The sequence below is a fragment of the Oncorhynchus nerka genome, linkage group LG6 (assembly GCF_034236695.1).
Source record: "Oncorhynchus nerka isolate Pitt River linkage group LG6, Oner_Uvic_2.0, whole genome shotgun sequence".
In the NCBI taxonomy this organism is placed as follows: domain Eukaryota; kingdom Metazoa; phylum Chordata; class Actinopteri; order Salmoniformes; family Salmonidae; genus Oncorhynchus; species Oncorhynchus nerka.
In genome coordinates, this window is record NC_088401.1 from 65610182 (window position 1) to 65628368 (window position 18187).

The following is an 18187-nucleotide window of genomic DNA, read 5'->3' on the forward strand; positions in this document are numbered from 1 at the left end:
TCTGTTATCTCTCTTTTCTATTTTCCTGACACCTTCTGAACTGGCCTGGTGTTAGTCTGCTCCCAACCCGTCCTTTCCTTCTCTCTCTCTCTCTCTCTCTCTCTCTCTCTCTCTCTCTCTCTCTTTCTCTCACCCCCATATACAATGAATACACTTGCATTCGTACTACGGAACCAATTGTCACACTGGGAAGGAAGACAAATCAAATCTCACGGCAGCTACTAAGCGGGGAGATTGCTTTTCCTCTCTCTGCTGCGGGAGTAAGAGCGCCACAGAGGAGGATCCCACTAGTGCCCCCTTCACGGGAGGAATCGAGGGAGGAATCGAGGAGAAATGTGGAGGCCTTTAGGGTTGGAGCAAGAGGGCTAGGAGATAGAGAAGACTCCTTGGGGGTAAAGTGTCACCTATCTCCCTCCTCCCTCATTCCCTCCCTCCATCTCCCCTTTCACTATGACACCACCTATCTCCCTCCTCCCTCATTCCCTCCCTCCATCTCCCCTTTCACTATGACACCACCTATCTCCCTCCTCCCTCATTCCCTCCCTCCATCTCCCCTTTCACTATGACACCACCTATCTCCCTCCTCCCTCATTCCCTCCCTCCATCTCCCCTTTCACTATGACACCACCTATCTCCCTACTCCCTCCTCCCTCCATCTCCCCTTTCACTATGACACCACCTATCTCCCTCCTCCCTCATTCCCTCCCTCCATCTCCCCTTTCACTATGACACCACCTATCTCCCTCCTCCCTCATTCCCTCCCTCCATCTCCCCTTTCACTATGACACCACCTATCAGTCACACGGCAACTGAAAAATGTCCCCCTCTTGTTTAACTCCCCAAAACGCTGTAAACCTCCTGTCCTCCTCTTCTCCAGACGAAACAGGACAATAATTACGGGGATAGAGTAACTCCGGTCGTCAAACTGGGGCCACTCAGATCACAACAACACATTATCCAACCTGATTAAGTATCATTTGCGGTGGCCTCGCTGTAGTTAAGCGGGCCTCTCCTCATCCTCCATCGGCCTGAAACTCAACCTCAGAGCAAGAAATATTGACATGTTCTCCTCTGGATTTTGAAAGGCTGTCATCTACAGTAGGTAGAGGTGGACGGGGGCGGACGGTACATTTCTTTACAGGAAGCCACCCTGCTAATGTATCTGTCCGTTTTCACCCTCAGAGCGACCCTCTCCAGAGTGCCTCCTTATCAATGCACTAGGCAAGGTTGTGCACCTTTCTGTTTTGTGTTTGCCTATGTGATAATAGAGGAAACCCACTGAATCAACATTTTTTCCATGTCATTTCAACAAAATTCCATGCGGTGATATTGAATCAATGTGGGAAACTGATTGCATTTGCAAAAAGGGATCAAAGAAAAGGAATTTCATCATTTAACTTTCAACCTCAATAAATATTTTATTGATTTCATGTTGAATTCATATTAGTTGACAACTCAACCAAATGTAAATAAAAAATAGACGTTGAACTGACATCTGTGCCAGTGGGGATGCACTCACTTTATTGCCACTGATTGTTCTGATGAATAGAGTCCCTTGGGGGAGCACGGGTCCATGTAAGCTGTTTTAGTGTACAGTTGACTGACAGATAAAATCATTTTGAGGGCAGAAGACCTAGAATAACTCATTTCTGGGGACCGCATTTATTCCACCAGAATTTCTGGGGACCACATTATTATTTACATTTTCATCCCAAATCTAATGACAACCTTAAAATCAGGACATGTCTATATTTACGTCAACAAATAACCTTCAATTCATTGCATTTTCATCTTTAATCAAAATGAAAAGAAACCAATAAATATATTTACTCAATAAAATAGTATTTTTTTACATGATCTTTCTCACAAACATTTGTATATTGTCCCATACAAATAATAATAACAATAAAAAAATGGAATACCACTCTTTTAAGGGGTTACGATGACATGACTTGTGGTGAACACTAAGCAGTGCATTTTGGGAAATGCAGTCTTTATGACGTAGCCCAGTGTGTAGATAACTAAACCACCATAGAGCCTAAGTATCATCCCTCCCTCCACCACTCCTCTCAGGACTACCCTCCACCGCTCCTCTAGGGACTACCTTCCACCACTCCTCTCAAGACAATCCTCCACCTCTACTCTAGGGACTACCCTCCACCGCTCCTCTAGGGACTACCTTCCACCACTCCTCTCAGGACTACCCTCCACCGCTCCTCTAGGGACTACCTTCCACCACTCCTCTCAAGACAATCCTCCACCTCTACTCTAGGGACTACCCTCCACCACTCCTCTAGGGACTACCCTCCACCGCTCCTCTAGGGACTACCCTCCACCACTCCTCTCATGACTACCCTCCACCGCTCCTCTAGGGACTACCTTCCACCACTCCTCTCAGGACTACCCTCCACCACTCCTCTCGGGACTACACTCCACCACTCCTCTCGGGACTAACCTCCACCACCCCTCTCGGGACTACACTCCACCACTCCTCTCGGGACTACCCTCCACCACCCCTCTCGGGACTACACTCCACCACTCCTCTGGACTACCCTCCACCACCCCTCTCAGGACTACACTCCACCACTCCTCTCGGGGCTACCCTGCACAACCCCTCTCGGGGCTACACTCCACCACCCCTCTCAGGACTACACTCCACCACTCCTCTCGGGACTACCCTGCACCACCCCTCTCGGGGCTACACTCCACCACTCCTCTTGGGACTACCCTCCACCACCCCTCTCGGGACTACACTCCACCACTCCTCTGGACTACCCTCCACCACCCCTCTCGGGACTACACTCCACCACTCCTCTCGGGACTACCCTGCACCACCCCTCTCGGGACTCCACTCCACCACCCCTCTCGGGACTACACTCCACCACCCCTCTCGGGACTACCCTCCACCACCCCTCTCGGGACTACCCTCCACCACCCCTCTCGGGACTACACTCCACCACCCCTCTCGGGACTACCCTCCACCACCCCTCTCGGGACTACACTCCACCACTCCTCTGGACTACCCTCCACCACCCCTCTCGGGACTACACTCCACCACCCCCTCTCGGGACTACACTCCACCACCCCTCTCGGGACTACCCTCCACCACCCCTCTCGGGACTACCGTCCACCACCCCTCTCGGGACTACGCTCCATCACTCCTCTCGGGACTACCCTCCCCCACCCCTCTCGGGACTACGCTCCACCACTCCTCTCGGGACTACCCTCCACCACCCCTCTCGGGACTACCGTCCACCACCCCTCTCAGGACTACCCTCCCCACCCCTCTCGGGACTAACCTCCCCCACCCCTCTCGGGACTACCCTCCACCACCCCTCTCGGGATTACCGTCCACCACCCCTCTCGGGACTACACTCCACCACTCCTCTAGGGACTACCCTCCACCACCCCTCTCGGGACTACCCTCCCCCACCCCTCTCGGGACTACCGTCCACCACCCCTCTCGGGACTACACTCCACCACCCCTCTCGGGACTACACTCCACCACTCCTCTCGGGACTACCCTCCATCACCCCTCCCGGGACTACGCTCCATCACTCCTCTCTGGACTACGCTCCACCACTCCTCTAGGGACTACCCTCCATCACCCCTCTCGGGACTATGCTCCATCACTCCTCTAGGGACTACCCTCCACCACCCTCTCGGGACTACACTCCACCACCCCTCTCGGGACTACCTTCCACCACTCCTCTCAGGACTACCCTCCACCGCTCCTCTAGGGACTACCTTCCACCACTCCTCTCAAGACAATCCTCCACCTCTACTCTAGGGACTACCCTCCACCACTCCTCTAGGGACTACCCTCCACCGCTCCTCTAGGGACTACCCTCCACCACTCCTCTCATGACTACCCTCCACCGCTCCTCTAGGGACTACCTTCCACCACTCCTCTCAGGACTACCCTCCACCACTCCTCTCGGGACTACACTCCACCACTCCTCTCGGGACTAACCTCCACCACCCCTCTCGGGACTACACTCCACCACTCCTTTCGGGACTACCCTCCACCACCCCTCTCGGGACTACACTCCACCACTCCTCTGGACTACCCTCCACCACCCCTCTCAGGACTACACTCCACCACTCCTCTCGGGGCTACCCTGCACAACCCCTCTCGGGGCTACACTCCACCACCCCTCTCAGGACTACACTCCACCACTCCTCTCGGGACTACCCTGCACCACCCTCTCGGGCTACACTCCACCACTCCTCTTGGGACTACCCTCCACCACCCCTCTCGGGACTACACTCCACCACTCCTCTGGACTACCCTCCACCACCCCTCTCGGGACTACACTCCACCACTCCTCTCGGGACTACCCTGCACCACCCCTCTCGGGACTCCACTCCACCACCCCTCTCGGGACTACACTCCACCACCCCTCTCGGGACTACCCTCCACCACCCCTCTCGGGACTACCCTCCACCACCCCTCTCGGGACTACACTCCACCACCCCTCTCGGGACTACACTCCACCACCCCTCTCGGGACTACCCTCCACCACCCCTCTCGGGACTACACTCCACCACTCCTCTGGACTACCCTCCACCACCCCTCTCGGGACTACACTCCACCACCCCTCTCGGGACTACACTCCACCACCCCTCTCGGGACTACCCTCCACCACCCCTCTCGGGACTACCGTCCACCACCCCTCTCGGGACTACACTCCACCACCCCTCTCGGGACTACCCTCCACCACCCCTCTCGGGACTACGCTCCACCACTCCTCTCGGGACTACCCTCCACCACCCCTCTCGGGACTACCGTCCACCACCCCTCTCAGGACTACCCTCCCCCACCCCTCTCGGGACTAACCTCCCCCACCCCTCTCGGGACTACCCTCCACCACCCCTCTCGGGATTACCGTCCACCACCCCTCTCGGGACTACACTCCACCACTCCTCTAGGGACTACGCTCCACCACCCCTCTCGGGACTACCCTCCCCCACCCCTCTCGGGACTACCCTCCACCACCCCTCTCGGGACTACCCTCCCCCACCCCTCTCGGGACTACCGTCCACCACCCCTCTCGGGACTACACTCCACCACCCCTCTCGGGACTACACTCCACCACTCCTCTCGGGACTACCCTCCATCACCCCTCCCGGGACTACGCTCCATCACTCCTCTCTGGACTACGCTCCACCACTCCTCTAGGGACTACCCTCCATCACCCCTCTCGGGACTATGCTCCATCACTCCTCTAGGGACTACCCTCCACCACCCTCTCGGGACTACACTCCACCACCCCTCTCGGGACTACCCTCCACCACCCCTCTCGGACTACGCTCCACCACTCCTCTAGGGACTACGCTTCACCACCCTCTCGGGACTACACTCCACCACCCCTCTCGGGACTACACTCCACCAACCCTCTCTGGACTACACTCCACCACTCCTCTCGGGACTACCCTCCACCACCCCTCTCGGGACTACCCTCCACCACCCCTCTCGGGACTACACTCCACCACTCCTCTCGGGACTACCCTCCACCACCCCTCTCGGGACTACACTCCACCACTCCTCTCGGGACTACCCTCCACCACCCCTCTCGGGACTACCCTCCACCACTCCTCTCGGGACTACCCTCCACCACCCCTCTCGGGACTACCCTCCACCACTCCTCTCGGGACTACCCTCCACCACCCTTCTCGGGACTATGCTCCATCACTCCTCTCTGGACTACATTCAATGCCGTGCTTGCTATTCCAAACCAATTACAGGGCTCGATCCAGAGTAAGATTCATCAGGAAATGTGTATCTCTTTAATAAAGTTTTCCCCTTGTTACTTCCACCATACATGTTCATTAGCTTCTCACTGAATGCCCGGGCTAGATGGAGATCAAGACATTTTAATGAGTGCTCACTGGGACCGAAGTGGAGCACAGGTGGCGCGCTACACCAAAAAAACACATGATATGATATATATTTATATATCTACATACAGTGCATACACGTCCAACCCTGGTAAGACTAGCAAAAATAATTGCAAACACCCAATTACGTTTGATATTAATGGAGTCAAGCCGGACAGGAACAAAGGAGTTTTGTTCTCTATCCACTGCTTGTCGAGCAAACACGCCATGGTGCGCTCTGAATTAAGGGCAGCTAATAAAATGTTAATTAAAATGGCTTTTTACTAATTATCTCCTTGATAACAATGAGTTAAAGTTTAATTAGACGGAGGGGTAAAAGCGGCCCGCCGCAGCTAACCGCTAACCTTCAGTGCGTCCAGATGCATCGTCATCTCTCAAATCTCAATCAGGAGGCCGCCTGCCCTGCCGTCTTCACTAATTACAATATTATCTCACTCCAGAGGTAATTAGCCAGTGTGGAGGTGAGACGACAAACAATGGCCTTATTTGGCCTGTGATTGAAGGTATTTTGGCAGGCCTAGTCCACTAGACAGAGGCGGTGGAATAAACAAGACATTTAACCCACAATAACAACTGTGGCTTACATTGGTGTACAATTAACCATTGTAGTACACCAGGGCTATTCAACTGGCGGCCTGCGGGCCAGAACAGACCCGTTTACTAATTTAGACTGGTGGTTGAATTATGAAAATGAATTAAAGTCTGCAAAAAAATCCCTGCCAAAATCCAAATTTCAGTTCCAAATTGAGGAGCACTATTTTGGTTGTCTATAGTGTGGTTCCTCAAGGTTTCTTGCGCCTATGTGGCATGTTGATAATTTTGTCTTCATATGAATGTGGCTCTAGAATTTGAATGGTTTAAGCTAAATATTATGACCCCATTCCTGAAAGCTACGACTCCCAGAAACACGTACGTGCCTCTTCTGTTTCCATCTCTGATACACAAGGACTCATTAAGAAGGGAGTGTGACAAAAAACACCTGGGAAATTATTTCAAAGCATAACTTCAGACTGGAATTTGTGTTATTTATTGAGATGCTTAGTTTTCAGATCATTTTTAAATGACCTAAGCTTTTAATAGTTGTTTAAATAAATAAAAAATGAATGGTGAGCGAGCATTGTGCCCTATCAAATGTAATGGTTGCACCTTTACTCACATTGGTTGAGTGCCCTCCACTTCTTTTCTAATGAACTAATTAACTAACTAATGAACTAACTAATGAATTAAATAGACCTGTTGTACATTCTTAGAAAAAATGGTTCCAAAAGTGTTCTTCAGCTGTCCCTGTAGGATAACCCTATTTGGTTCCAGGTGGAACCCTTTTTGTTTCCAGGTACAACACATTTGGGTTCCATGTAGAACCCTTTGTGGAAAGGGTTTTACCTGGAACCCAACACCCACATAAAGAAACACCCTAAATTGTGGCCCGCGTTTACACTCCAGTCATTACTATGAGCCTGTTCTCCCCAATTAAGATGCCACCAACTTAATTACACCAACTGGTGTAATTGCAGACCACAATTTGGGGTGTTACTTTATGAGGGTGTTGCCTGATATCAGGAAACACTCATTGATACCTGCCATCGGCTGGTTCAGGTGTTATGAGAGCTGGTTACATAGCAGGTTAGGATTACAAATTAGCGTGGTATGTTAATAACAGAATGAGATTAAGGTTAGGCAAAGGGTTAGGGTTAGGCTTAGCTACAATGCTACAGTTCTCTACAACTGTTGTGCCCTACGCGAAAGAAAAGTCCACGGACAAATGGTGAGCATCAATGGATGTAACGTGATATCAAGACATGCCTATATCAGAAAATCCCCCTAATTTGCGGTCTGAAATTAGTGGCCTCTGCCCTGAGATTGTCCCTGAATGAGTCATACCAAACACGATAAAAATGGGACCTGATGTGTCTCTGTTTGGCATTCAGCATCAAGGAGATAGATTGGGGGTAAGGCCTTGTGATAGACTAGTGTCCTGTTCAGGGGGTTTACTTGTACATCCAGCTGACTCATGCAACAGAAACAGGAGATAGGCTCCTGGCCTATGAGCTGTTCTGGCTCACACAAGACAAGGCTACTTACTTACTTTACACTTCTGTGAACTAAAATACAGTACTTTGTTAAAGCATGGGAGTTCCTCTAAGAACAATGCTAGCGCTGATACCTTTATGATATTTATGATAATGCTGTATTGTGTTTGTATTTGAAGTTCAGGGAGATAATTCCAGGGTTACTAAAGAGTAAAACAAACACAGACACATGCATTTACCTAGCATTAACAAGCTGTTCCATTGTTTCAAAGACCACAACGGGGTCACAGGGTGCTATTTTGGGGCGGCAGGTGGCCTAGTGGTTAGAGCGTTGGGCCAGTAACCGAAAGGTTGCTAGATCGAATCCCCGAGATGACATCTGTTGTTCTGCCCCTGAACAAGGCAGCTAACCCACTGTTCCTAGGTTGTCATTGTAAATAAGAATTTGTTCTTAACTGACTTGCCTAGTTAAATAAAAAATCAATAAAACATTTTGGGTCACAGGGTGCTATTTCCCACAGGTAACATTAAACCCCCCCTCTCTCTTTGCTTTTTAATGAAGGGTGGGGGCATGTTTGATGGGGTGTTTTTAAGTCAGTCAGGATGTCTCAATAAAGACCATCAAAAGCCTCTCTCTCTCTTCTGCATTGTGGTTTCTGCCTCAACCTACACAGGTTCAACTGGAGAGGGTGGGGATTAGGTTTCACCGTCTAACAAGGTGAAAGCAAAACTCAAGTGGCATTTTTAATCCAAATCTGTTTGGTCACCCTGCGTTGCTGCCTCACTGCCTCAGCGTTGCACACGGCTCCCTGCTCCCGTGAACAGCAGGGCCGAGCCGGCAAGAAGTGTCCCTCAATTGATAATCAGTGAGTTCACTCCACCGCCTGCATTAACCTCATTCATCTAGGGGTGACTCTTTTTTTCAGGATGTTTGAGAAGTAACACTTCCTCACCGGATGGGAGCCATTGACTCGGTCTCTCTATCCCTTTATCTGGGATGTAATGAGTCCATGAGAGGAATTTCTCCCTCTTCCCACAGGAAAACAATTCCATATTATCAAAGTCTGTTGAAAGGGTCAGGTCATGGAGTTTTTTATGGGCCCCCTGGGGATGTCCTTTGAGAGTGCCTTTGATACCCCCTTGACATGTTATCTGGATGTGAGTGGATGTTGGCCAAGCACAAAAGACTACCTGTTCAATGTCCCCTCTCTCCCCTGTCAGTACTCTCCTCTCTAACTCACTTAAAGCAGTCCTCTATAAATGTTGGGGGACTTTATTTTTTATGTTGAATGCTGGATTCCTTTTACTGAGTAGATTCTCACCAGACACAAGGGGATGCCTCAACGTCCTCTCTCTCCGCTGTCAGAGCTCCCCTCTCCCTCAACCTCTTTCTATAAATATGTGTGAAGTTAAAAAGTTAAACGCATGATGCCTTGGAACTATGTGGGTCAGAGATCCATCATATGCAGATTCTTCAGTGCTGGATTTTTATCTGCTATTGCCGAAAGTTAAGATTCCCCCTGGTACGCTCTTAATTTCTTCTTTCCACACTTTTATTTATTTAATATTTATAGATTCCAATCTGCTCAAAAGTGGTTGAGGAGAAAGAGAGATCTAGAGAGGAGAAAAAAGGGAAACTTCTCTTCCTCCTCTCTCTCGCTCTATCTCTCTGCGTGATGCACTGTCCTCCCTAATGATCCCATTTTGAAGACTGTGGTCTGACGGAGGGAGGGAGAGGATGGAAGCAGGGTGGGAGGGAGGAGAGGCCCTGCTCACTGCAGCACTTTCCTCAGCTCTCTCAGCTCCTAGTCTGCCTTTCTCTCTCCCTGTCTCCCTGGGTGTGCTTTGAAAGAGAATGGTTTCTGCCTTTGAAAGCAGAGGCTCGCTCACCAGCCCTTTGTGTAAAATAAAATGTATATTGAAAGGCAATTACCGGTGTAACATTATTTGGTTCCCTACGTAATTAAATGCATCTCTTCTGTGTTTTTTCTCCCTCCCCCCCTCTTCCCCCTCTTTCTCCTCTTCCCCTCCTCCCCCAATCTTCTGTTATAGACGGAGAACTATATCGACTCCAGCTACGTAAACAGCCGAGCACACCTTATCAAAAGGTACTTCTCGATTAGACAATTTTATGATTTTCGCTATCAATCATTGTGATCCATAATTGTCTGATGGTTTTGGCTGCAAATGCATGAGTGCGCATGTTGTTAAAATCAGTGTTTGTTCTGTGTATTCGATACAAATTGACAGAATCAAGAATATAATTTGGAATTAAACTCTAAAATGTTCCCTCCCTGTTCTGTTAGGTCACCTTTATGACTCTCTATCTTCACATCATGAATAATTCTACCCATTCTCATTAAAAACAATTATCCATCTTGCACATTAAGCAATTATGAAAAACTCCTGCTAAATCGCGGCTCTTAAAACAACTTACACATCACAATAAATAAGATTAAAGAAATCAAATAACATTTTTGCCAGGAAAGTGATTTCAATACTGCAAGAGGTTCGCAGCACAGTTAGATCTCAGTGTATAAAAATATATCCGCTCAATGCTGTTACGAAAGTACCAATAATGAAGTTAATTTGTCTGCCATTTTGAGAACATTGAGCTGAGCACAAGTGTTGTCTTTGTGAGGTATTAGTAATAGTGCATTCCTGAGTCCACCTGAAGCAGGATATTAGGGGAGTTAGTGGTTCTGAGGGTGGTAGTGTAGACAACCCTAATAACGGCCTGCAGCGATTCGGGGGGTGGGTGGGGGGGGGGGGGGGGGCAGGACTATAATTCCCCCTTTCTACCTGCAGCTATGGAACATTCCAACTTCCCTTTGTTTGAGCCCATCCCCATTTGAGATTCCCTGTGTTTATGTAAACAAAGCGCCTGAGAGGCGCCTCTGCAGCACACTACAAAGTTATCCCCCCTAGGAGCATGTGGGCCTGTGGTCTGGGACAGATGCCATAACACTGATAACATCAGAGAGATGTAGAGCCATCATTACCACCACTGCACTCCTTCTCTCTCTCCTTTTCCCAGGCAGGCTTCTCACAGGAAAGAAGGGAACTGCTGCTGCTACTATTTATTTTCTCTTCTCTTTTCTTTCCTTCTCTCTTCTCTTCCCTTCTCTTCTATTTCATTCTCTTCTCTTTCCTCTTCTATTTCATTCTCTTCTCTTTCCTTCTCTTTCATTCTATCTCCTTCTCTTCCCTTCCCTTCTCTTCTACTTCCTTCTCTTCTCTTCTCTTTCCTTCTCTCCTCTTTCCTTCTCTTCTATTTCCTTCTCTTTCCTTCTCTTCTATTATATTTCCTTCTCTTCTCTTCTCTTCTACTTCCTTCTCTTTGCTTCTCTCCTCGTTCCTTCTCTTCTATTTCTTTCTCTTTCCTTCTCTTCTCTTCTATTTCCTTCTCTTCCCTTCTCTTCTACTTCCTTCTCTTCTCTTCTCTTTCCTTCCCTTTGCTTCTCTCCTTGTTCCGTCTCTTCTATTTCCTTCTCTTTCCTTCTCTTCTCTTTCCTTCTCCTCTATTTCCTTCTCTTCTATTTACTTATCTTTCCTTCTCCTCTATTTACTTATCTTCTATTTACTTCTCTTGTCTTTCCTTCTCTTCTCTTTCATTTCCTTCTCTTTGCTTCTCTTCTCTTCTCTTCTCTTCTCTTTCCTTTTCTTCTCTTTCCTTCTCTTCTATTTCCTTCTCTTCTCTTTCCTTCCCTTCTCTTTCATTCTCTTCTCTTTCCTTCTCTTCTCTTTCATTTCCTTCTCTTTCCTTCTCTTCTCTTTCATTCTCTTTCCTTCTCTTCTCTTTCCTTCTCTTCTCTTTCCTTTTCTTCTCTTTCCTTCTCTTCTCTTTCCTCTCTCACTCTGCTACATGTACAAGTATACATTCACCCCCTCCCTCAATACCAGTCTTGTTTGCCTCGCACAATTTGTTCCAATGGGCTGGCAATCAAATGAATGGAATTCATGCATGTACTATACAGCTGCTGATGGCCTTTCTCCCCTGCCTCTATAGGCTGTAAGCCCCAAACAAGACAGATGCAATCTGTGCACATACTGTATGTGCGCATAGCATTTTCTATACCCCTTTGATTGAACAGTAGAGAGTGATTGATTGCATCCCATTTTAAAGGCCCACTCCTTTTTTTGAAAAACAACACAACGGCAGCTATGACACTTGGTTTGCTATAAAGCTGAGGGATGGGCCTTCTCTTTCCTTCTCTTTTCTTCTCTTCTCTCATTTACAAGTGATATTCTTAATGAATCAATGGGTATGTAATAATCTCATCAATTTAAATGATAAAAACCTCCGTCAATACCCAGAGTGGGTCTTTAAAGTCACAACGGTTCACACTAGCGATGCCCTTGAAGTCAGTGCATCGGCCCCCACGCTGTCCCTTTTAGAAACAGCCTGCAGCCTCTCTGCTCCGCTATCAGCCCAGTAAAAAAATGGCCTCTTAATCCCAAAAAGCCCCAACAGAGTTTATCTGTGCCTCCACCACCAACATCACAATCCCCACCCTCCGACTACTGCAGGAGTAGCAAGGTTCTGTTCCCTACACTAATAAAATGTGGACGGCTGTGAAGTTGTGCCCTTTATACAGCCGAGGCCAGAGTTAAGAGGAGTCCTCCTGAAGATGCCTACCATCTCTCTCCTTGTGTCAACGTTCCCAGTGCCTCGAGAGCTGTGTGAGAGCGAAGGATGCAGAGAGACACGTTCATTTAGAAGTCAAGGAGGAAAGAGTGAAAAGGGGAAAAGATTGAGAAAGATGTAATAAAGCAAAGAAAGAAAAGCAAAAAAATAGATCTACAAAGAGAGAGATGGAGGGGGAGAGGTGCTGAAGGAGAAAGGAGAGAGCTTCTGATTGAAGTTGATGTGACAGGAAATCAACATTCTCTCCTCCTCTCCTTCCCTCCTTCCCTCTGTAGCACATCGACATTCAAGGACCTGGAGGGCAATAGTCTGAAGGACAGCGGGCACGAGGAGAGCGACCAGACGGACAGTGAGCACGACGTCCAGAGAGGCCACTACATAGACACGGCTGTCAACGATGTGCTCAATATGACCGTGCCCCCCAACGTCTGCCAGCTGCCCGACCAAGGTAGGAGAAAAGGTGTGTGGAAAGCTGTGTGTGTTACTCATCATTCATCCCTTATTGTTAGAATAAGAATTCCCACTCGGAAACTGTGTGTTATGGTTTACACTGCCACCCAGAGCACCTTTAAGCTGTACATTATGCCCACTCCTACTTAAGCCTGAGAGACCTTTGTGTGTGTGTGTGTGTGTGTGTGTGTGTGTGTGTATGTGTGTGTGTGTGTGTGTGTGTGTGTGTGTGTGTGTGTGTGTGTGTGTGTGTGTGTGTGTGTGTGTGTGTGTGTGTGTGTGTGTCCATAGAATAAGAATTCAACTGGCAGTGATCATGTTCATGTCTGACAACCACCAGAACACTTCAACCACAACGCCATTCTCCCAGGAACCTTTTACTGGCTTTGACTGTCATATGTGGTTGTTTATCTACCTTAGTTGAATGCACTGACTGTAAGTCCCTCTGGATAAGAGTGTCTATTAAATGACCAAAGTGTAAAATTGAAATGTATAATTAATTATATTTCTAAGTGTGTATCTGTGTGTTTACACCAAGCAGAGCATTATGCCCACTTTCAGACAAGGGCCCTCAGATCTGTGTGAATACCTCAGTACTTTCCTTTGAAGTCCCCGTGCTAATGTAGAGGGATCCCTCCCAGCCAGGGCAGCCTTTGATACAAGGCTCCGGTAACATTATTGCCTGATAGTAGGCCTAGCCATGTCTGTCTGGCAGTATTCATCGGCAGTAGACTTCTGAGGCGCTTGAATGGCGGATAGCAAGAGCAATTAGGCTGACAAAGGTGGAAGGTGGGTGGGTGGGGGGGGCTCTACATATCGTTGTAACCTCTCTCATACATTATTCAGCAGGATCATTTAGCGGAGGAATTAATGTTGATGTTTCTTTGCCGACTTCCACAGTTTAACGACACATCAGAATCCCTGGCAGGGGAAGTAGAAGGGGTCATGTTCGTTCTTCATTACTGCTAGTCAGTTAGTGGTTCCTGGTTCCATGGTTCTAGAGTGGTGGAGATGGGGAGCTTATGTGGATAAGTGTCATAGAGAAAGGGGGTGGGGGTGAGAGGGAATGAGTGTGAGAGGGAGGGATTTGGAGGGGTAGAGGGAGAGCGAGAAAGGGACAGAGCGTGAGAGGGAGGGAGATGGAGGGGTAGAAGGAGAGCGAGAAAGGGACTGGGCGTGAGAGGGAGGGAGATGGAGGGGTAGAAGGAGAGCGAGAAAGGGACTGGGCGTGAGAGGGAGGGAGATGGAGGGGTAGAAGGAGAGCGAGAAAGGGACTGGGCGTGAGAGGGAGGGAGATGGAGGGTAGAGGAGAACGAGAAAGGGACAGAGCGTGAGAGAGAGGGAGATGGAGGGGTAGAGGGAGAGCGAGAAAGGGACAGAGCGTGAGAGGGAGGGAGATGGAGGGGTAGAAGGAGAGCGAGAAAGGGACTGGCGTGAGAGGGAGGGAGATGGAGGGGTAGAGGGAGAACGAGAAAGGGACTGAGCGTGAGAGGGAGGGAGATGGAGGGGTAGAAGGAGAGCGAGAAAGGGACTGGGCGTGAGAGGGAGGGAGATGGAGGGGTAGAGGGAGAACGAGAAAGGGACTGAGCGTGAGAGGGAGGGAGATGGAGGGGTAGAGGGAGAGCGAGAAAGGGACTGAGTGTGAGAGGGAGGGACATGGATAGGGGAAAAAAGAGAGAAATAGTTTGGTGAAGAATGCAAAAACCTAAGAAAGAAATTGAGAAACCTATCAAACCAAAAACATAGAGACCCAGAAAACCTGAGCCTACGCCTTCACTATGGTGAATTCCTAAAACAATACAGAAATACACTATGGAAAACGAAGGAAAAGCACGTCGAAATCAACTCAATGTAATTGAAGAATCCATAGAATCTAACAACTTCTTCGGAAATTGGAAAACTCTAAAGAAACAACAACAGGAAGAGTTATCTATTAAAAAACAGAGATGTATGGATGAACTACTTCTCCAATCTTTTTGGCTCTATAACATAGAACAAACAGCAAAAACATATACATGATCAAATACAAATCTTAGAATCAACTATTAAAGACTACCTAAAAGGAAGCGATTAACCAAAACTTCCATAACAAAGTCATCAGCTACAGATACATTAACCTGGAGAAGAGACCCCTAAGCAAGTTGGTCCTTGGACTCTGTTCACAAACACAAACAGACCTCACATAGCTCCAGGACAGCAACACAATTAGACACAACCAAATCATGAGAAAACAAAAAGATAATTACTTGACACATTGGAAAGAATTTACAAAAAAACAGAGCTAACTAGAATACTATTTGGCCCTAAATAGTGAGTACACAGTGGCAGAATACCTGACCACTGTGACTGGCCCAAACTTAAGAAAAGCTTTGACTATGTATAGACTCAGTGAATACTGCCTTGCTATTGAGAAAGGCCGCCGTAGGCAGACCTGCCTCTCAAGAGAAGACAAGCTATGTGCACCCTGCCCACAAAATGAGGTGTAATCTGAGCTGCACTTCCTAAACTCCTGCCAAATCTATGACCATATTAGAGACACGTTTCTCTCAGGTTCCACAGACCCACAAAGAATTTGAAAACAAATCCAATTTTGATAAACTCCCATATCTATTGGGTGAAACACCACAGTGTGCAATCACAGCAGCAGGATGTGTAACCTGTTGCCACAAGAAAAGGACAACCAGTGAAGAACAAACACCATTGTAAATACAAACTATATTTGCACTTCATTACATCACTGACATTTGAAATGTCTTTACTCTTTTGAAACTTTTGTGAGTGTAATGTTTACTGTTAATTTTTTATTGTTTATTTCACTTTTGTTTATTATCTATTTAATTTGCTTCGGCAATGTAAACATATGTTCCCCATGCCAATAAAGCCCTTAAATTGAAATTGAATTGAAAGAGAGGGTGTGTGTGTGAGAGAAAGGTAGTGAGAACTGGCACGGACCTGTGAAGAAATGTAATTATATTTTATTTAATTGAGAGTGAATGAAAGATAGGGCTATAGACCGCGATAGAGAGAGAGAGAGAGAACAAAAAAGGATGGAGAATGAGAGAGCGAGAGAGCAGTAGGTGGATAGAAACTGGCACAGACCTGTGTGCTAGTACTGTATGCACCTGGGGGTGTTTACCCAGCTCAAAGGAAACACAGGTGCTCAGACTTGGGAGAGCACAGAGCAGGGGCGTCAGTGTGTGAAGTGAAATTTTAAACTGGGTGGTTCGAGCCCTGAATGCTGATTGGCTGACTGCCATGGTATATCAGACTGTAGACCACAGGTATGAAGAAACATTTATTTTTACTGCTTTAATTACTTTGGTAACCAGTTTATAAAAGCAATAAGGCACCTCTGTGGTTTGTGGTATATGGCCAATATACTACGGCTAAGGGCTGTATCCAAGCACCCCACGTTGCGTCGCACTTAAGAACAGCCCTTAGCCGTAGTATATTGGCCATATACCACACCGCCTCGTGCCTTATTGCTTAAATGAACAGCAGCCATTTGACTGGCTTGCCTCCTACTCTAGTTAACAATTATTTTATTTTCTGAGGAGACAGGAGGATAAATTTGCCATGCTTTGTCCAGTCTCGATGACAAGGCCTTTCATCTTAGCAACTTGAAACAATCAAACAACTCCATTGGTCAATAGGGAAAACTATATTTGCATATTACCCAGGATGCTTCACTTCAGTCTATCTTTGAATTTGTAGAGTTAGCCTACATACTTGGTCATTGGCTTCTGCTATGGAGGAAATCATTAATATAGGACATGTACGGTGAAATGAAATTCTAGCCGAAGTGTGATGGTGTCCAAATGTAGGCACTTAGCAACCGCCCGGTCTACCTGATTTTCCCTCCATTTTCTCAAACCATTGCTATCTCTGGCTACACGTGCACATTTTCAGTTTTCCTTTTTCATGCTCACTTCTCTCAGCCTCGCTCCAGAAAGAGAGCCCAATAAGTGAATGAAAAAATGTGTAAGGAAGTTATTTATGAGGGAGTCAGGTTTTTTTCCCCGCTTCCTTTTCCTAACAGAGAACCTTCTCAATAGTGGGGAATGGGCTGCAGAGCCAATTAGGAAGTTGTTAGCTCAGGATCACTTGGCCTCACGCACAGCTGTTCTACTGGGATAATTTGCCAGCCTTTCACCCCAAAACATTATGGGTAGGGGAGAAAGGTGGCATGATGTTGTGATAGGAGGGCAATAGAGAAGTTTAGTCTCTTCCACTTCTGTTTTCATCTGTAGGGGATGCTGCTGTTTAAGGCATATGGATTGAAGTGGATCTGGCTTAGTGGCTAGTGTTGAAGTCCAGCATGGTGCTGGTTGGTTGGGCAAGGCTCATCAGTGCCAGGGCAGGGAGTGTGTGTGAGTCTGTATGAGTGTGTGCATGCGTGCTTGCGTGTGAATGAGTTGGCATGCCTGCACGTATTGAGGTGTGTATGTGTGTGTGTACTGTATCTGCATGTTACCTGCATGGGGAGGCTAGCTACAGTTGGACTGCTGCCTCTGCAGTGTCAAACAGTAATGAACAATGATTAGTGAGTTCGACACCTATTGGTTAGCTGGACGTCATTATTTCACAAGCCTCTCAGCAAAAATGCCAGCGCCTCCAAAAGATACATACTGACAGGTCTAGGGAACTCATTATTGAATACTGACAGGTCTAGGGAACTCATTATTGAATACTGACAGGTCTAGGGAACTCATTATTGAATACTGACAGGTCTAGGGAACTCATTATTGAATACTGACAGGTCTAGGGAACTCATTATTGAATACTGACAGGTCTAGGGAACTCATTATTGAATACTGACAGGTCTAGGGAACTCATTATTGAATACTGACAGGTCTATTGAACTCATTATTGAATACTGACAGGTCTAGGGAACTCATTATTGAATACTGACAGGTCTATTGAACTCATTATTGAATACTGACAGGTCTAGGGAACTCATTATTGAATACTGACAGGTCTATTGAACTCATTATTGAATACTGACAGGCCTAGGGAACTCATTATTGAATACTGACAGGTCTATTGAACTCATTATTGAATACTGACAGGTCTATTGAACTCATTGTTGAATACTGACAGGTCTAGGGAACTCATTATTGAATACTGACAGGTCTATTGAACTCATTATTGAATACTG

General features: G+C 47.5%; 1 protein-coding gene across 2 annotated transcripts in view; it reads left to right on the forward strand.

Annotated features, from left to right (window-relative positions):
* Positions 1 to 18187, forward strand: part of pcdh19 (protocadherin 19) — a 176735-nt gene that overhangs the window by 43430 nt on the left and 115118 nt on the right. For both annotated transcript variants that reach the window (XM_029662401.2, XM_029662402.2), the window contains exons 3-4: positions 9984 to 10039; positions 12855 to 13027. In XM_029662401.2, the coding sequence (XP_029518261.2) occupies positions 9984 to 10039; positions 12855 to 13027 (229 nt within the window). The remainder of the gene's footprint in view (positions 1 to 9983; positions 10040 to 12854; positions 13028 to 18187) is intronic.